The 21,357-nt window shown below is 37.3% G+C and overlaps 1 protein-coding gene across 3 annotated transcripts in view; it reads right to left on the bottom strand.

The window, feature by feature from the left end:
- LYRM4 (LYR motif containing 4) overlaps positions 1-21,357 on the bottom strand; it is an 84,947-nt gene that overhangs the window by 55,003 nt on the left and 8,587 nt on the right. For 2 of the 3 annotated variants that reach the window (XM_058831265.1, XM_058831266.1), the window contains exon 2: positions 8,511-8,631. In XM_058831265.1, the coding sequence (XP_058687248.1) occupies positions 8,511-8,631 (121 nt within the window). Of the gene's footprint in view, positions 1-733; positions 866-8,510; positions 8,632-21,357 lie in introns of those variants that run through there. The other variant, XM_058831264.1, reaches the window with a different exon arrangement.

The following is a 21,357-nucleotide window of genomic DNA, read 5'->3' as shown; positions in this document are numbered from 1 at the left end:
ACAGAGACCATGTCTGGTGCTATGATAACCCACAGAGGTATTCAGTGGATGCCCAGAAGATTACAATATATGCAAACATACCAGACACAAAGAACATGAAGAGGGTTGTTTCTTTTCTAAGTAACTGTTTTTTTCAGAGTTTTGTAAAATGACAGTTAATGTTGGTGGACTGTATAAACAGCTTCATTCTGACAAGCAATTTTAAAATAAGAAAGCAAGTGTCACCTTTGAAACTGGAAAAATTGAAAAGTTTTAGTGACGACCAACAGAAGCATGAAGATAATAAGATGGGCAAATATGAAGCAGTCATGAAACCAGATTCTTGGAGCAAATAAGGCAAATGGAGGTTTTTGCATACTGCCCTTGAGAATGAAGAAAATAGTAAATTCTTTAGACTTGAAAGACCATCTGTGGAAGAAAGAAAAAAAAAAGCATCTGATTTAGAGTGGCAAGGGAAAATTTTAAATCATATTTTCAGTGTCCTGTGGGGAGAAGCGATGTTCATCTGAAAGGCCAGAAAACAATGCAAGTACTTTCATGAGGAGCTAAAATGTCTCCTCTTCCCTCTGTTAGCTGTAAATGGAAAAACTGAAATTGTAATACACTGAGAGACCGATGATTGAGCATGGTGTTGGGGAGGAAATGTCATTAGAAAAGCCCACTTTGCCACCAGCTACAGGACCAGGTGACTTGTCAGATAGTGAGAGTGCCAACACCAACCTTGTCATCCTGAATTACAGACTGCAGTTCAAGGGCAACAGAACACAGTCCTGGGGATCAGAGGCACCAGACAAATGTGCCAAAGCTCCTCCTGGAGGGAAGTGTGCCTGTTCAGTTGCAGTGCCAATGAATCTGACAGTGTCTCCTTCCAATGAGCAATACAGAATCAGGACGGAAAGTTTTCACACGAAGAAAAAGAAATAAAACCACATCAGATTAAAAAGCAACCAACAAACAATAAGAGATCAAGAGATCACTGTTTCAATAACAGCACTTTTGTCTCTCTCCCTTTTTTAGAAGTCCTCAAAACAGCAATTCTTCTAACTTCCTCAAGGTCTAGCTGTACTTAGAACTGGTCTAGCCATGAGAAGGGACTCTCACAAGAGATCAATATTCTAATGTGAATGTAAGTCACAATACATACACAAGGCTTTTACAAGGTTATACGTTTCATAAATAACAGAAAAGGTTGCCATACTTCTCCTTTTCTTACTCAGTAAAAAAGAGAGCCTCCACAAATGCTGCTCTGCAGCAGACAGCACACAGCAAGAAAGACAAGAAGTTGCTCAAAGGTTAATACACTTTAATGCGAGAAACTCAATCTTCAAACCCTCCCTCAATGGGCACCACTGCAAACCAGACTGACAGGCATCAAAGCAAGATCACACAGTCAGATTAGAAACACAGTAGAAGTCATTTGCTCTGATCAAAACTATAGCACTTATTTCTACTTTCCCTCTCTTGACAGTACTTTTTATCTGTACTAAGACACACACACACTTGCTGTTACCTCATTTGGAAAAGCCTCCTTGAAGTTTTGCTGCAACAGCCAGCCCCAAGAGCCACATTCATTTACATCCTGGGCTGAAACCTCTGGGACACCAAACACAGCAAAGCAGAAAGCACAAAGGGACAAATGGCAGAGGGACACATCTGCCTGAAAATATGATCTTCCCTTGCTTCTTGAGCTTTCTTCAGCACAGAATAGTTAATGCTTCTAAGTGTTTCAAGGAGCTACTGACCATCCAGGCTGATAAAACTTACTCTTTTCCATATGGAAGTTTACACCCAGCATTTGCTTTATTGGATGTGACATACTGCCACGCCAAGTTGCTCACTAGAAAGTAAGTCCTTCTCCTGTCCTTCAGACAGCCCTCATCTGTGCGGAACATCAGATGCTCACAGCTCTGGATGTATTATATAATTACTGTTACTATTTATGATATGGCTCCAACCTCACTGGATTAGTCATTAAATACATGCAACAAAAATAATGACAGTTCTTTATGACAGATAATTACAGTATTTTAAATGCATTGACCAACACTCAGCAGTCTTTATTTTTAGGAAAGGTTACTGCATACATCAAATGCTGTGTTTTACCCTGAGCTCTTACATCAGAAAGACAAAGCCTCATTCCACCTCTGAATCGCCGCTGCTGGCAGCCTAAAGGTTATTTTCAATGTACAGTCTAGTTTGGAATTTAATACTGCAGACAGAACCTGCCACTTGTAGTTTAGTCAGTGGAATGAACAGCAGCAAATCACTTGTGAAAACACAATCTTGCTCTCCATCAAGAGAGTTAAATGAAAGCCTAAGGAGTAACACTGCTCTGGAGACTCACACAGGTGTAACCTGGAGAACCATGCCACCTGAAGATGACTAAAATGTCTATTACACTTCCTGCACCCTCAGATGCCAGAAATTAAGCTGATATGACAGCTCTGGGCTTTTGGCATCTGTTCCAATGTTGCACATCTCCAAAGCTAGTCTACATGCCAAGATGAAAAAGCTATCTGGAAAATTTGGAAAATCTGGAAAACCAGACCTCACTGATAACAAGTTCTGTGAAAGGGCAAGTTCTGATTCAGCTGGGTTTCTGTTGAAATTTACCAAAACTTTTCAAAGTCACTCCTACGACACCTTTTGCTTTGTTCCTCCTCCTTTTCAACCCCCAAACCTTACAGATATTTACTGTACATAAAATATATTTACTCTCCTAACTGAAATACAAAACTAGTATATCTCTGAATTTACTGTTTCCCAATTTCCATTTGAAACTTTCTTTTGTTTACTGAAAGACAAGTTTTATCCATCCTGTTTTGCATTCCTTCCCCTGCATCTGTGTCTCTTTCTAAGTCAGGAACTCTGAATTTTAATATATGTTAAGGATTTCCATTGCTTTCTTAATCATATTCTTCCTGGTAGGTTACTGTTATTAAGTATTGGAAGTTTTCAAAACACATGTTAAGTAAATGCAACATGAACATAACAAAAGGATTTAAACTACCTCAAGGAAAAGAAAATACATAAAAATATCACCCCAAAGAGCTTTGAAATTTAAAAAAAATTAAAATTAAAACCACCAACAAACACAGGAAAATGCCCCCAGTGGTTTCTAAACACTAAGTCAGCTGATTTGAATTTAGTTTGTGGCTTTGCCACAGGCTTCTGAATTATTTTGGTAATTGCAGGTAAGGAACCAAACAAGTGAGAACTCATGATGTGGTAAAGCAATTAAAAACTGACTACCAGTACTGCAACAGTCCAGGAGCAAGAGAAATGCAAGAAAATGCCAAACATTTTCTATATTCTAGCTGCCAATCCAAGGATTTAGAAGTGTATAGGTGGCTAACAAATACTGCGCAGCTACTTGATAAAACTGTTTCTTCAGGATTTTCATCCATTGTTTGATTATGTCACTCACTCCTGCTCTTCCACTGTGAATGAAGCATTTTAAAACTTTACTGTGTCTACACCACAGTAAGTACAGCTTAATGGCCAGAGAGGTAAGAAAAATTCTCTAATGTCAGCTCTATCCCAGCTGGAAAATGATGTCCAACTGTAATAAATAAAAATACATTGCACAAATAAAAGCCAAAACTCCCAAGGGCAATCCTCTTATCTAAGAACTGTAGGTCTACAATTTTGTGATAGAAAAATATGCATTTTTGTAGAGAAATGGGTATTTGCCATTGTGAAGCTGGAAAAAAAAGAAGAGATAGAAGTCAAAGAGCTTCTCAGGAAAAGCAGTAAAATAACCTGTGATTTTAAAGCTTCCTTTCATGTGACAAGCTTGATAAGAATAGGAATATTAGAACTCAAACAGAATTGTCTGCCAGCAGGAAGACATGACTTGCTAACACCACACACATTCCTGAGCAGTAGCGTGGTGCTGCCCCTTGTGTTCAAAGAACTTTTACAGCTATTCTTTTCTCTTGGTCTCAAAACTGCTGCCAACATAATGAAATACATTACCTATTTTGCAACTTTCTTACATATTCATAAAAATTAGACATAAATATGACCTGTAGCTTGAAACTAATACTAATGGGTTTTCAAAATTAATCTCCTGCAAAGGGCATCCAGCCTACAGTGCTCTGTGCTATAAACACAACTTGTTCAGATATCCAGAACATTTCTTAAAGTTTGGGAAGTTCTTTCTAACAGTAAATTCCAATGTCACAAACAACTGTGTAAATTGGTACCAGTCCTCCAAATACTCAACAAAATGCTTTCAGTCCAGAAGTACATACACCTTGACAATTACTAATATAGGAATATTTGCTGCTCAAAGGATGAGCAGTCAATTCAAACCAGGTGAAGTAAAATAGGGTAGTATTTCTACCTTTCATTTTTTATAGCAGCTATAATTGAAGTTGCTTGTCTTGCTCATATTTATTAAACATGCTTTAATATTTATGTTATTTTGATTAACAGAAAGTTTCCTCATGGCTATATTGTCATCAATTCATAATAATAAGAATGCTGTATTAGTACATTGACTTAGTTTAATTTCCACTTCCATTCAAGTGTTACTCAAATTTACAATATTGCCAAGATAAGATACTGCTAATGAACGCCTCAGGAGGGCACAATACTTGGCCTCACACAGCTGCACTGGCAACTTGGCTTGCTGAAAAATAAAAGATCCAGAAAAATTGGTCTTATTTTGCACAGGTTTCAGCACAAGACCATACTAATAATTTTGACTATGAAGAAATGCAAGAATATGAGATCAAAATCTCACACTAAGTATGATGTGGGCTTTTATCAAGGTGTAGTAATGAAGTACTTAATTTAGAGAAATGGAGCTAAAGTTACTACAAGTAATGGATATTTCCAGGATTAGAATGTACTTTACAACATGCTGCAAACATGAAAAATGCCGCAAGTACTCAGAACTTATCATAACAGTGGAACCTTTCTAACCGAGGTTTCATGCTTCTACACCACATTCTTTCATTCTACACATCTGAAGGGAACAGTAAGTGAGGTTAAACCTGAGGAAAAACAACTCAGACTAAAAAGAAAAGTTTATCTGTTCTCAGCAGTAAAGGAGGTAGATCCACAAGTCCTGACTGTCTGAGTGCTCACAGTGCATCTTTTGTCTCCTTGACCAAGGTTTATGCAAACCAGGATTCTCATCAGTTTGGACTACTTAAAGAGACAAACAAAAGCTGCGAAATATTAAAACACTTTTATTGAAGAGTACTGTAGTTGTGTGATGTTAAAACCAGTAAAATTGATCATAGAGGCTCAGAGCTGCCAAAAAAACCCAAAATAAACCTTCTTAGCTGGACAACAAGATGACTGGCAGTTTCTAGCGACAATATAAAACTGAGGAGAATGCACTGCAGAGGAATATGGAAGAACGAGAGATACTATAAACGAAAACAAGGCTTTAATCAGAGCACACAGGTCTACCATAGCTTTTGAACTTCACTGTTATGTTTTCAGTTCAAAACCTGAGAGACAGAATATCATAAAGAAAACTTCAAAACACTCAATATTAGCCAGTCTTCAAAGTGGCTTTTATAAATCTCAAATTTCAGCAGCAGCAGTGCAAATTCAGTGCAAATTCTCCTACCCCTAACAAACTAACATTACTAATGTTAGTTACTAATAGAAACTCACAAATGAAATCGTATTAGCATAGCTGGGGAATGGCTGTTATGACAATCCTCAAACAACTTCAAGACTTCTCCTCAAATTTAAAACTTTCTATTTCACACTTATTTGTAACACTGTATTTCCCCCAACACCCTTCTCTACAGGAAAGACATCACAAAATTTTGTTGTTTACACAGTAAACACATACGCACAAAAATCTTTGCCAACAGTGCTGGCAAAGGAACATGAGTTGTTCCTTCCTTATAGCCAGGCTATTATAAAATCGAAACCAATAATAAGCAGAGGAGGACTAAGCTGGAGATTAATGTTCTTCCATGCTTTTCAGCATTATAAAGCTACTTTTATAACACTCAAGCAAATTGTACAGTGACTGACATGAACAAAATGACAGTAATCTGTCACTACTTCACATTTCCCACTAGGCTGATTCAAATAGTTATTTACGAACCTTACACTTCAGTGGTCACTTTGATGACTAAACCATAAATTAGAATGTAAAGTGAATATAAATTTGATTTTAGAGTAACAACAAATTGTCAGCATGGAGGGAAATTATTTAATTTCTACTGACATACTAGAAAAAAGTCAGCAATACCAAGATGAACCACATCATAATAAGCCCCAAACTTAGCAAAAAACTGTATGCTACATTTCATGTTTGCTTCAGTGCTTCTGCATTTAAAAATAAAAGCACTTTATATTATGCTTGGTTAGTTTTAAATATAAAGTTTTAATAATGTCAGATGATTTCATTACTTAGATCTTCAATTAAACAGTGAGGAAGAATGAACGTTTTCTACAGAGCATGATGAAATTTGACAGCAAGTAAGTATTAATATGAACTTAGATGCCCAGGTTTTTAATACTCCCAACGAAAATATTTTAATTTTTACAACATTTATCTCTTGCTTTACAGATGGGAGTGAGACAACACCGAAACATAATGGAAGTTCTGCAAAGCATAACAGTTTGCAATTTTTTAAGGGAAAAAAAAATTATTAACCAAATAATCAACTTTTGCAGGGATGCATGTCAAAAAATTATCTTGATAAAATAATTTTCTTCTGATTATTTTTTGTTAAAAAGTTCCATTATATTGGAACATTATATTGGAATACAGTTCCATTATATTGGAACATTATATTGGAACATTATATTGGAATACAGCCTATTATATTGCTGTATAATAACATTTATTATCCATAACTCTTGAAAACATGTAAGATAAACCCTTCCAAAGGTGAATGAAGCGTGATTGTACTTTGTCTGGAAAATGTCTAGAAGTGCAACATTAAAGAGATACTTCAACCTAAGTTTCACTGTGTTAGCAGTGTTAAAAATGGATGTTGTGTCAGTGGCTTTAATATTCCTTGATTTTCAAGTATATTTTCCCTGAAATTCCTACATGGAATGATAGTGATCCAATTTAAAACCAACTTCAGCAATTTTGTTTTTCATGTTGGAGAAACCCCTTAAATAGCGGATGTTTGAAACAAACATGCAAAACCCTGCAGGCTTAGCAATAACTGAGGCCATTCTGAATTATTCTGGGATGTCCCAGTGACACAGTAACAAATGCATAACAGAAGGATGTTGACTGATCCTGAGGGACAATCTTTATGCTAAAGGAAAACTTAAAAAAAGGTGCAAGGCAAGACCTCCACCCTAGACAAGAGTCTAGCCTGTCAAGAGTCTGTTTAAGAGAAATAATATATTTATCTAAGGTCTACAGAAACAAGGTAATCTGGGTTTACACAGGACTTAGAGAGGAAAGAGGAGTTTTATTTTAAAATCTGTCCCAGACGTACTAGAACTCAGATCAGTAGAATCATGTTTTGCTGAGAAAAAGAGTTGGAAAGTTTTTATTTAGCAAGACTATCTTAAGCAAGAATTAGAAGAGCTGAAAATGTCAATTATCACCTACAGATCTGAGAAAAAACACCCCAGCATTCAAATATAATTGCATTGGAACAATCCAATCCAAATTACTTCTTTGAGAAACATTTAAATTAAAAAAAATATTAAAAAATAGCAGTGTTTGGGTTAAAAAAAAGATATCAAAACTATGGTAGCACAAAACAACATCTGATCCTGGGAGAAGAAAATAAAAAAAAATTAACTTGCACCTAAGTATCCATACTTAGCTGTCGAATCAAAGGGCCCAGCTCCCTACTAAAATAAGAATCCATCTAACTGACCTGCTGGTTGTTTAAAGAGCCTTAATAAACCATTGAGGAGCAGGTGCACATATTCGTTCAGTGTTTAATAAAAGTACTACTGAGCTCTGACTGGTGTCAGGAATGCAGATTTTGCAAGGAGGAGCAGCTTAAGCACTGCAAGTGCCCATAGAGAGTTCAGGCATAGAAACCTGCTTTTTTCCATTTTTTTCCAAATTTTAAATATACAGCAGCTATAAATGAGAAATTAAAAAGTATCTTGAGTTCAACAAGTCTACTTCATTTCTTAGTAACATGGTACCTCTTGGAAGGAACAGAGATGCTATAAATGCTACTCAGACAAGGTTGAAGAAAAATATTGCCAGTGATGTAAATTTTCCAAAGAAAAAACTATTGCCATTTAGCCAGCATTTACTTAATTCACTTCAGGATTTTCTTGTTCTGTAACTATTCTAACACTGTGTCTGGAGAGGTGAAAAAACAAACACCAAAGAAAGTGAGGCTATTTGGAGTGAGTGTCAGTGTCACCCTTCTGAACCTATGATGGAAGGACAAATAAAGTCAGATAAAAACTGATATTCACCTAGAGATGTTTTAAGCAAGGATCTCGTTTTTTTTTTTTTTTTCCCCCCATCTCTAGTGGCATAAAACACTTAAATGAGCAATGGACAGCTCCTATAAAAAATGAGAAAAACATACCTGCCGTTGAATAATCTCGAGGTTTGCTTTGGCTTTATTCAGTAGTTCTTCTATTTTTTCAGAATCCGCTATATTCTTGTTTTCTCTAAAGGCATCTCTTATCCTTCTGATGGCGTATGTTCTAAATACAAACAATAAGAGGACATGTATTCATGGATGTGCCATGATTTATGTCATTTCAACATTCTTTAAAACATATTGATATAAAAAATAAAATGCACACTCCCCATATATATGTATTTTTTTCTCAGTTTTAGACATATAACTTTTTATTCAGGGTTGCCTGAGTTGAAGTAGTGACCAGATCCTGTAATTTTTAAAAAAAGTAGTCCTATTGAAGGTTACTGTAGAAAAATGTCATATTTCAAGTATCAATCTAATTGATATCAATCAAGTATCAGTCTAACTGCTTGTTTGTGCTGAAGCCATACTATTGGATGCCCAGCATGGAATACTGCAAAACTCAAGAACATTACAAAAAGGCTAAGGACCAGAAAATCATTCCCCAGCCTATTTTGAACCAGTATGACTATTCTTAACCTGCATATTCAAAAGGTCATCGAGCTAGACACTAAATACAATATACACTTCTACTAGATGCAATGTTGTAATCTCGCAGTCAACAAAGGTAGATTGATGGACCAATTAACAAAAAAAGGGCTCTTTCCCTGTCACCCTCTTCCTCTCTTGACAGGGTGAATTTTACCCCTCAGTCCAAGACCTCCTCATCCATTTCCCCACTAAGAAGCAATAACAGGACATGAATTCTGCAAGCTGGAAGAGGTTATGATCTCTGCTTCCAGAGAGGAAGGTCCAAAACTGCAGCTTTCCCCAAATCCCGCCCTTTTTTTCCAAAACTGTTAATTACTTTCACATACTCTATAGTGTACTGTCATCTGTCATCCTCCCTTCCCTCCCCTGCCAAATAGGGCAAATTTCCATATGACAATAAAATTTTCAAATGGAGCAGTGGATACTTCCATTACACGGGTCCTTGGGAGGGACTGGAGAAATGCAGTAAACTGATCTTGCTCATCTATCTTCCTCGTGTTCCAATTCTGTACCACCACATCACATCAGTACCACTTTTGCTACAGAAAGTAAAACCCTATGTGTGTCACTGGAAGGAAACAAAAGGCTACAAAATATCCCCACAATTAGTTTAATATTTCAACAACTTTTTCCAATTTTGTATAAAGATGGAACACCAGAGACAGAATTGTCTGAAACTCTATCATAAAAATTCCAAGGACAAGACTGAAAAACAAAATTATTGGGGGAGGAGACTGAGGAAAGAGGAAGAGGAAAGATGAATAGCCAGTGGCACTCCATTCCATTAGATGGTGCTATCCAGCTCCTAATGCAGCTTTCACCAGCCAAGCAGTGTATTTTGTCTCTGAGCTCATAAATAATACATTTCAATCACAGGAATCAGGATGGTTGTGGAGTGCCACTCTGCTGCCGCGCTCCGGCAGATGGTGTGTGCTTTTAATTAGGGCCTGTTCACCTATAATGTGACACTGGGGTGCGTGAGGGAGTGAGTGAGTGTGTGTTTGGATGTGTGAAGTTAATAGAATGTATTAAATATGGAAGCTCAATCTCATCTGCAGCTGTTGTCCTAGCAAGACATGAAGGGGAAGCTGATTATTTCTTCTAGAAAAGAAACAACCCCAAATCATTAATATATAGTGAAATTCTGTTGCTTGATAATGGTGAGATTTCAAATCACCCCATAGACATATGTAAGGTTAAACTGTGCAAAACATATAATATTTTCTGAAAGAAAGGACAGGTTTCCAAGAGATACAACAACAAACATATATGTATCTTTAGCTTAAAAGAAAAAACAACAACAACAACAGCAAGTATCTATTAGTGGGTACAAGTCTTTCAAAATGCAATACAAATGAGTAAGTGCTATCTACATAAAAAAGATAGACAGGACAAACCAAATTCTTGTTCAGTATAACACCTACAGACTGGAAATTTTTTTTTTTTTGTTTTGTACATATGGTGTGTTAATTGTTCCATTTTCTCTCTCTTCCTCTAATTACACCCATCAATTGTTGAGAAATATACATAGAAAACAGACCAATTTTTATCTATAATCACAAAGTTGCACTGTTTTCACTTCTGTATTTTTATCTTTAATTTTTTAAACCCTTATGAGTTTTAACACCCAAAGGAAGTTATTTTATATAGGCTTTAACACAATCTTAATTCTATGGCTAAATCCATGTATCTCTAAACACACTTCAAAGACTAACTCTGTAGACTGGCACTACTCTTTACAAGTTACACTGAGATTTAATGTGTCACTTAAAATAAGGATGAGCTCAATTCAAAGCTCAAACCCAAAACTACAGTGACTGTAAAATATCCTTTCTTCACCATTGAGAGGAGCTAGGGAAATATTTTACCGACATTCAAATTCTCTAAAATTATGTAAAAAGTGTTAAGTCAAGATATAAACAAACTGGAAGGCTTTTTTTTGGGTGTGTGTGTTTGTGTTTTTTTTTCTTTTAAACAACAGCTTTTTATATGCAACAGCAGTTGTGAGCAGCTTCAATTCAGCACCTTGACACTCTATATTTCAACAGTTTCTGAACGAAGAATGCATTAAAAGGTAGAACTACCATAAGAAATGCAATATTGCTTCAAGTCTATGAAAAACTAAGCCCTTCTGAAAGCACAGTAGTGTGTGTAAGCAACACATAGTAAAGACACACATGTATAAGAATAACCTATTCATTCAGATATGTATCTGTTGGGCTTTTTTTTTTTACAGACCACACTGCTCCAGAGATCTCCTGGCTGATGAACAGACTGGTCTGTTGGAGTGCTGCTCTAATGGAGTGTATTTTCAGTTCAGTGAGCATAACGCACCAAACCCAAACCTGTGACATTTGAAGGCACACCTAGAATGGATGTGAATACATGGTTTTCTTCATAAAACTTTACGTTATCCTAAAAGAAACACTATCTGCAGACAGTGTGAGAGCTGAAAAGAAGACTGGCAAATGAGGTGATGGCTGTACCTTACAGATGATTATTTACCCAAAGGGGCACAAAGGAACTGCAACAAGTTTAAGCCAATGTGAAGAGGAGCAATTGCAATTTTGCCACCCTGGCAAGCACAAACCCTCTCCCTGCCTCTTTTAGACCAGCACAGTCAGTCTGATATTTGGCCTCAGCTGAGCCAGTCCAACTTGGGAAACTGACAGAAGACCAACCTATTACAAGATGTAATAACTTCACTTTTTGTTGTTTTGGGATTTTTTTGCAGATTAGTGAGCTTTATCAGCTCTCCATGGAACTGGATGAGCAACATCACTGAGAAGGAGGGAATACAGGAGTACTGATTTTGATGGATAGAGCTTGCAATTGATCCCATTAAAAAGGCCAAGAAAGTCACACAAACAATGGGGACCTTTCAGTGAGAAAGGACCAAACTAACTCTACAGAGAAACAGAATAGGAAAGCAGTTTTGGATGCAGTACACTCAAAGAGCTCCTATAGACCTGTGGGAAATGCCTAATGCAGTAGTATTCATTAGGAAATATCATTTAAATTAAGTCTTAAACTACATTTCTACATTTCACAATTCATTATTTTTCCCACCTATTTGAAAACAGGTACTGAAAAATGTCTGAAAGATGCAAGAAGGTATTTCACAAGTGCATTGAAATTTGAATAGAGAACACCTTTGATTTTATCTTTTGCAAAGATTTCTCCAGTGACCTAATGACAGCAGGACCCAAGCAAGAGTGTACAGTTGAATATATTCACTCAGTGCTCTCATACATATGCACACTCAAAACACCTCTTGTGATCCCTACTTATGCGCATCTGTCACACAATTAATTCCCAATTAAATCAAAATAATGCCCTTGATGGGCAGTAGACTCGGTGTGAAGGCTTCAGAGCAAAGCCAGCGCAGGTGGATGGCTACACAAGGCAACAGATGCCCATCAGCAGAAAGCAGGACTGGCTGGGGGTTAATACGAGAACAAGTGCAGGGCCAAAACATTACCACAGACTCTCTGGCAATGGGGACTGCCTGCTAATGTCTACTGTCAAATAATAGTAAAAACTAAAGAGAAAGCAGTCTTTGGTCCAATACTCTACCTTCAAAGAGCTCCTCTCTTTTCTTCCCTGAAGCACAATCAAAAGCCAAATGTGTCCCCATAAAAATGAAGTCTACAAGAAGCAAAGTCTGAAACAACGACTATAAATGAAAAATGAAATCACAATCCAGGTACTTCAGAAAATAATAACTGCTGGGGGACTTATATATTTTGTTTCAAAATGTTTACTTATATCATGCCTGACCAAAAAAAAAAAAAAAAAAAATCTTTGTGCTCTGCTAAATGAAAAGAAGCTAAAACATCACACTTGCTTAAGTACAAAGTTCCGAACTTTCAAAATAAACCTGGCCAAGCAATGTTTTTCTCAGCACCACTTTGCATTCACCAGTATTACAACATGCTACAGGTTTAAGTCATCTTTCCAAGACATCTTTGCAAACATGTTGACATCTTGGCTTTGTGCCTGTCAACAAATGCAACATATCAGTAGGTTACATCAGAGTCACAGGCACCACACTGCGGAACACAATGGCTATTACTAGTTGTTGGCCATTGAGCACACACATCAAGATAGAAGAGGACAGTTGTGGTACACAATCTGTGCAAGCAAAACAGATCACAAGGGAAGGGGCCACCAGGTTAGAATATTCATACTCAAGATGATTAGAAAAGGTCTAGAGTAAAATGAATTTCTCCTTGAGTTGTATTCAATAAATTAATGCAAGTGAGCAGTAGCTAAGCTCTAGGAAGCTCATTGGGGTTAACACCTCTGGAATGAAGTATATGGTGTTTTATTTAAAGACAACAATGTGTAAAACTGAGATACTCGTTTACAATAGAGTAGCATTACATCAAGTGAGGGACCCCTTTCATAAAAGGTCAGTTTGCTTTTACTAAACTGTATTTTTTTACCACTGCTGCCTTCCAACTAACATCTATTAACTTATGGTCCAACAGGATGAATTTTCAGAATTTCCCATTATTACTAGCAAAATGAGCACTAGATAAGATCTGACCAACTAAATTTCCAGAATTATGTATCATTTAAAAAGAGAAAGCTTTTGTAACAAAAAACCATCTGCAGAAAATTACTTTTAGCTCACAGTAAAGTTTTATTAGCATTAGTGAAGATGTCTTCATGTACAGAATTGCTTCTGAGGGAATGCTTATTTAGATGTATACAAGAGTACACATGTCTATTTCCATATATATGTATATGTATGTATTACAGTATTTTTTCATCTATTAAAAGATACCTATTAAGGTGAAGCAAAAGCTGCATGTAATTACCATGTAATACTAAAGAAAGAAACAGTTGTGTGAAAACAGATGTGTGTTTGAGACTCAGAGGCAAGTATCTCACGGGGAAGCAGTTGTGACTGGTCTAATTAAACCCAAGCCCAACAGAGAAGTGTAGACACAACACTTTAGCAGCAACAAGTTGCTCCTCAAACTCCATCACTAGACACACTTTCAGCACTGCCACCTCAAGTTACAGCACAACTACAACAACTACTACATGTGCCTGCTTTCTGAAAATCAAAGCAAAGCCTATTCTTGCAACCAGGATTTCTTTGGGGGAGTCAGGGTGGTGGCTGGATCCTGGGAAAGGAGGAAAGAAGAGTAAAGAAGAAGAAAGATTAGACTGCTGGTAAACTCAGTATTATTTCCTTGAATTTTTTAACAAAGCAGTCACTAGACAGTCTTCACAAAAAGCCTACAGAAAGAAACCTACCAGCTGCTACTTGGTTTCTCTGCTAACGTACAAAACATGAATTCCAATGCAATTGCTAAGAAATATGTCTGGAATTGAACAGCATTAGGGATAACTTATGAGAAAGGATTAACCCAAAAGATCAGAGAATAGGAATAAAGATTGATGAACATTAGAAAATATGTTTGAGAGAGGGTGACTGTAACTCAGTGCATATAATACATGCTGTATGATCAGATACAAGCATTTGTTGCTTACTTCTAAAGCAAATATTGCTATTTTGCATCCCAGATCTCAAAACATCTAATAAAAACTTAAACCTTTTCTGCGAGTTTCCTTTAATTTTCTTTTTTCATTCTAAACAAAAAAAGCCTCCCTAGATTTTTAGAGAGGAAGATTTGTGGATGGTTTTAGAAAAGGAGAACTTCTTTTTTCTGTCTACATATTTTTATCAGTTTGTGTCTGTACCCATTTCAAAGCAGAGAGCATGGATGACCACCTGATCAGCAGGATCACAGAATCATTCACATTGGAAATGTATCTAGGAGGTCTGTAGTCCCACCTCCTGCTGAAAGCCATCAGTGATGGCATCAGATCAGATTATTCACAGCTTTGTCCAGCCAAGTCTTGAAAAACAGGATGTTGACCCAGACCACTTTGCTTGGAAAACAAGCTCAATTGCTTGTCTGCCCTTGTGGACGAAAAGCTTTTCCTTAAAGCCAGTCTGAAAAGCCTCTCTTCCTGCACTTTACATCTGCTGTCATTTTTTCTCCTATCAGTCCCCTCTGGATACTTTGAGGTACTGGCTGCTTTCAAGTTCCCTCAATGTTGTTTCTTCTGAAGGCTGAACCAGCTCCTTCAGCCTTTGCTCACAGGACAAGTGCTTCAGCCCCCTTGGTAGCTCCTGCAGAGCTGCTTACAGGTTGTCTTTCCTGATGGGGGGCTGTGGAGGACAAGACTGGATGCAGAACACCAGATGTGATCTCCCTCCCATCAATCTGCTGGCTGAGCAACTCTTGATACATCTCAGGATGCTCTTGGCCTTCCTTGCTGCCAGGGCACACAGCTCAGTTCCCAGAGACTTTCTTCTTCCCAGAATACTATCGGTCCTATTCTTAGTTAACTATGATTATTTTTGCAATTCATTGAAACATAAATTTTTGTTGCTGTATTTCTAAAATAAAAACAGTTATTGGCTTAATTCTAAGTGTAAGGAATCTTTCCAGAAGGGAGTGCTTTTCAGAAGGTCAGGGTTAAGAGGAAAAAGTAAAGATGTCCAAATGAAAGCATTCTTTTAATCTTAATTGGAGTTGCAATTTCAATGTTATTTTGCAGAAGAGGCTAAAAAAGAGCATTATCAGTGAAGGACCCAACTGCACAAGTTGTTCAGTTAACGAGGCACCAGGCAAGGATGTGCTGTAGGAACTGTAACCTGAATTTGCTACAGATGAAAAGTGTCCTGATGGCCTGAAATAAGTAATAGCTCTCTGCTGAGTTTTCACTGCCAAGCCCCTGCCAACTGCTCTACAACCAGGACACTGGGGTAGCTTAGTAGGCCAATTACCAGGCAGGGAACGCCTTGAAATGACATGTTCAAAACCTGACAAGGCTGATTTATCTCTTCTCCCTTTTGAGACAGATATATACCACTCCATTTGCTGTGCTGCTGTTTCTGAACAGTTCTTAAAAAAGGCCTGGCCTGCTGTGTATAGCCACTACAACATTTTTCTGGAAAGATTAGTTTTAGTCCAGTGCTGTGGCCAACAATTCTCTTCCCAGCTTGGCTAGAGGTTCTCCCTGTGCTGGTATGGCCTCACCTTGAATACTGCGTGCAGTTTTAGTCACAAGATAAGAAAGATATTAATCTATTAGAGAGATCAAAAGGAGGCCAACAAAGATGGTGAAGGGCCTTGAGGGGAAGCCCTATGAGGAGTCAAGGGTTACTTAGTCTGTTCAGGCTGGAAAAGAGGAGACTGAGGAGACCTCATTGCAGTTACAACTTCCTTGTGAGGGGAAGAGGAGGGGCAGACACTGAAATCTTCCCTTTGGTGACCAGTGATAGGTCCCAAGTGTGTGGACTAGAGTTGTCAGGGAAGAATTAGGTTGGATATTAGAAAAACGTTTTTCATCCAGAGGGTGGTTGGGCACTAGAACAGGTTCCCCAGGGACGTGGTCACAAAACCAAGCATGCCAGAGTTCAGAAAGTGTTTGGACAATGCTCTTCAGCACATGGTGTGACTCATGGGAACAGTTCTGTGCAGAGCCAGAAGATGGATTCAATAATACTTGTGGGTCCATGCCAACTCTCCAGACTCTGTGATTTTGTGGCTTGGGTACCCTGAAGAGGGCTAAAGATATTGCACCTCTTGGTGATTTCATTTGGGGAAGCACTGGGTGCTAATCAGCCTTTCTGGATGCAAGTATTTCACGCTTGAATGTGGAAAACGATTTGCCTTTGATGAAGCAATAGTTGCTAAGGTTATTTTAATTAAGCAGCAGGACATAAAATGTTGGGATATTCTAACTTCTTGGGCTGCAGTATTGTTGGTCTGGATGATGATAAGATTTCCACAGGATATTTCTGAAGTGCAGCGCTATTTCTGAAAGTAAAGATATAGTAAATATCTACTTACAGGACATGGACTCTTATTTTAATATAGAAATTATGCCAATTCCTTAGAAGAGAAAAGGGATCAAGTATCAGAAATATGTTAACAGTATACAATTTTAAAATAAATGAGATATTTTGACTGACAAAAGACTTAGAGAAAACAGTTCTCTGACAATCATCTGACGTGAAGCTTTGTTTGCCATCTTGACAGACTAGCAATTTTCAGTATACTAAACAGACTCCTAACGAAGTTTTACCTTGCAAAAGTGATCCTTGGATTCTAGCAATACAGAGAGTTAATTCTGCCCTTTGATTTTTGCTCAAGTAGACCTGAGATTTCTGAGACAGAAGGATGTAAACATCATAGGTCCAAATGGAAGAAATTGCATTGAAATTAGATAAGGCCCAGTTACCTCATGACAAAGGCAACAATAAATACAACCACAAATACAATTTATTAAACAACCCACATGAAGTAACATACCACCTGCTCTGTTTATATACAACATACTAGAAGTTACAGGATTTAGATTGTTGAAATTACTATCCAAAATTTATTCTCTTATCCATTACTATCAGTTTTACAGCTTATCCAAAAATCCTTATAACTCAGTCAGTAATGACAAATACCCCCACCGGACTTCCTACCACCATTTGGCTCAATGACCCTCCCTCATTTATAGCAATGCACTGCATGTTTAGTTTAGCAAATTTACAACATCAATTTTGATAACAATGATGGATATTTGAAATTACTTAGCAGCACATAAAATCCCAATGTATGTAATGTCTATTAGTCAAATCTAGAGTCCAAAAAATAAATTTGAAATTTGTAATAAAATCAGCATCCTACTTTGCGCATATAACAGAGTGCTGAATATTCTTTTCAGACATTTGGGATTGTAAATATATGCCTTTGGACAATGCATGTAGTGTTTTAGGAAGCTCAGATCCAGACTACTCTAATTATTACCAAAGGCTCAGAAAAAAATAAATGCAGGTTATTTTGTACACTGTGAACACTACTTAAGGCAGAGAGCAAGTGAACTGGATATTTCCTTCTGTATTCTTTCTATTTAATTAGTTACAGGATACGTAAGTCTTCAAAGACTTTAGAGATGATTACACCAGAACTAAAGAAAAAGAGGCTAAAATTCCCATCCTGAGGTGAACAGTAACCCAGAAATGCAAAGGGTACAAACTCTGGGTGTCACTTCATCCCCCCACAGGAAATTAGATGCAGCCCCTTACATGAAGAAAGAGCAGGAGGACCCATGGTGAACAGAGGCAAGGACTGGTGGAAAAAGAATATTCTGCTCAGTAAAGCTGCTGATGCACCATGCAGTGAGGCAGACTTGTGGTTTTCAGAGAGGCACAGCTGATCTTCATCCCCATAAATAATGCAGCACCCCTGTGCACCAGCCATAATGTGCCAGAACTGCCCACCCCAACTTTCCGCACTCCACAGCTCTCACCTCCCAGGTGCTACCAGCACAAGCGAGCACTTAAAAAAGTCAAACCCTTTGCAGGCAAGTTATGGAACAATATATCCCCAGCTTTTTATCTTTGGGGCATGATGGTGACCAGCTAAGCTATACCCAAGACCTCCACTAGCTCCAGTAAAATAAATTCAGCTTCTCAGGACCTATAGATCCTATGCATTTCTCTGAAGTTCAGAAGTAAAACAGGAATCAAAGCAAAACTAAAACCTAAGTGAAGTAACACAACATTCTTCAAAGCTACTTCACATTAAAGATAGAAAAAAGCCAACACTTTTTCCTATTATTTTTCCTACAGTTATTCTGAAAAAAGAAGTAGAATATATTATCTATCTGCCAAACATGAAGCAGAGAGCAGCTACTAGCCAAAATGTTTCTTTGGGGCCATGTATGAGCTCCACCTCTAAAATTGTGGTGCATAAGCTCCTACTCTCCAAACTGTAAATCCCAGCATACAATGCAATCCTTTGATCTTTGATTATATACTTTAATATCAGACGGGAAAATGAGATTAAACTTAAAACTCAAGGTATTTTAGTCCAATGAACAGAAGTCATTCAATAAACCTGCTGATAGCTCTTCTGTGCACTTAAACAGTTTACCTACTGTGAGAGAAAAGTAGATCAGAAATATTCAGGAAGACAAAGAGAGTAGTCAATTTTCCTTTTTAGCATTGACAAACATCTTTTAATCTATGCAAGCCCAAGTACATTAAATATGGATCTTAAAATTTACATGTGAATCTACATTAAGGTCAGTAATTTTTAAAGAGTCTTCCAGTCAACGTCTTAACACTCTCTCTAAGAGTCTTACACTATGAATGAAAAAAGATCACCATATTATATATCTCTGTACATTCTATTTAATAAGGCTAGGTTCAGATTGGTACATCTATATATAAAAAAAGATTCTGCATTTCAAGCCAAAAATGGGCTACAAAACCCCACAGATAATACTTAATAGCTAATTAAAAGTTACAGAAAAATAGCCACTCACATGAGTGATGGTAGCACTTTCTGTCCTTTGTCTTCAAGCAAGAAAAAAGAAAGCAGACAGTAAACACCAGCTCCGTTTCCTCCCACAAGCTCATGGCTGCTAGCTGCAAGAACTTCTTCTCAGATAACATTTATCCTAAATGTAGAATTAACATCTGGCTTAAAACTCAGTAACTCAGACAAGTACTGGCTAAGGTTATTGCAAGAGATTAGGAGAGGAAAAGAGGTATTAGGAGTGATCTACTTATCATAAGGTTTTCAGCATAACATTTTATGACTGGTCCAGATTACCTTCCTTTTCACATGAGACCTGACCTTCCACTCCCTGGAGTAGCAGAAAAAGTTTCCAGTTTAGGAACAAATTACCAATACAAGTTGCAGAAGTGGGAGGCCGCCAGCAAATGGCAGCAATACCTTGCACTGATAGAGAACTTCTCCTTCAAGAGTTTCAACAAATTGTTGAATTGTTTTATTTGTTGGGAAATAAAAGCCCAGGACTAAGCCTCAGTCCATGCAGATTAGTAAGCATTGCCACTAGTTCACAGAACAAGAAGTTTTGTACAGATAGATGTACAGTATGCTTTTTTTGTCCAACCCCGTACTGCTGCAGCTTATAGGACTACATTCATCCCATGCTGCCTTTGCTTTTGGAAGCAACTGTGATAGTGCCACCAGCAGCTTAATAAATATTCATATTTCCATGCAAAATCTGCAAATAATGGGCAGCAATTTTGGGTATAAATTATGAACTGAAAATAATAAATTAAATTTCATAAAAAATGTGCTCAGTAGCTCTGAAAATCAAGAAACCTATTTAGTGTTCTACATAAAATGCATTGCTTATTATTGTTGTGTAAACAAAACACTTGAACATTTATTTTCATACTGTAAATTAGTCAGATCAGGGAAAAAACATGATGAGTGAGACATCTAATTTATTTTGGCCAGTGATAAAACTACTTAGATCAATCAATCAATGTTTCTCCCTTCAAAACTAGTTTATATGCGAAGACCATTAATTTGAAAACCTATTTGCTAACATTGTACTAGAAAAATGCTGTCATATTTTAGATGACTCAAAGATGTTTTCTGGAACTTAGCAGCAGGTTAGTTTCATGGCAACACAATACAGTTCAATTTGACATTGTCAGTATAATTCAAGCTATGAGCTTCAAGGACTGTCTTACACATTTATTTGAGCTGTATTGACTTTAAAACATCTTTCTGAGAAGGAGGCAGTCTGATGTTATTTAAATAAATAAAATCACTGAATATATTTGGATGGATGGATGGATGGATGGATGGATGGATGGATGGATGGATGGATGGACGGATTATGGTTTCACAAAGAATTCTATTAGTGATTCAATCCAAAACTTTATGAGACGTGATGGTTGTACCTGGCCCTTTCCACTTATAGCTCCCTTTTTTTGTGACTAGCAATGCAAATGAATAATGACTCTGAACCACACCCCCAAACAACCACCTGGGGCCACATTTGGCTCTTTCATTGCTATTCTAACATAGTCTGCAGAAATTTAACATTCACACAATGTGTAACCCGCACTAGATAAACCAATTTTCTCCAACACCAAGGCTCTGTGGCAATCTGCACATACATTCCCCCCTCCTGCTTAGGCAAACAACAAATGGACATTTGCATCTGCGTGTGGCTGAAACTGAGTATTGTGGTAATCTGCATGTTTGTTGGGGAAATATATAATGCCTGTAAATAAACACTACCAAGCAACAATACTGTGTGCATCCTGCAAGGAAATCCTAGCTAGCAGAAATTACACCCTATGCAAGACAGAGATGGAGACAACTCTGTAAAGACTGAACTTCCAGGATACAATGAATTATTTTCATAGGCACCTAAAATCACAGAAGTTTAATTATAAAAGCTTCAATACCATAGAGGATTAGTGATTACTAACAAT

Source organism: Poecile atricapillus, chromosome 2 (assembly GCF_030490865.1).
Source record: "Poecile atricapillus isolate bPoeAtr1 chromosome 2, bPoeAtr1.hap1, whole genome shotgun sequence".
In the NCBI taxonomy this organism is placed as follows: domain Eukaryota; kingdom Metazoa; phylum Chordata; class Aves; order Passeriformes; family Paridae; genus Poecile; species Poecile atricapillus.
The sequence above is the reverse complement of the archived record's forward strand: the minus strand, read 5'-3'. Positions and strand labels throughout refer to the sequence as shown.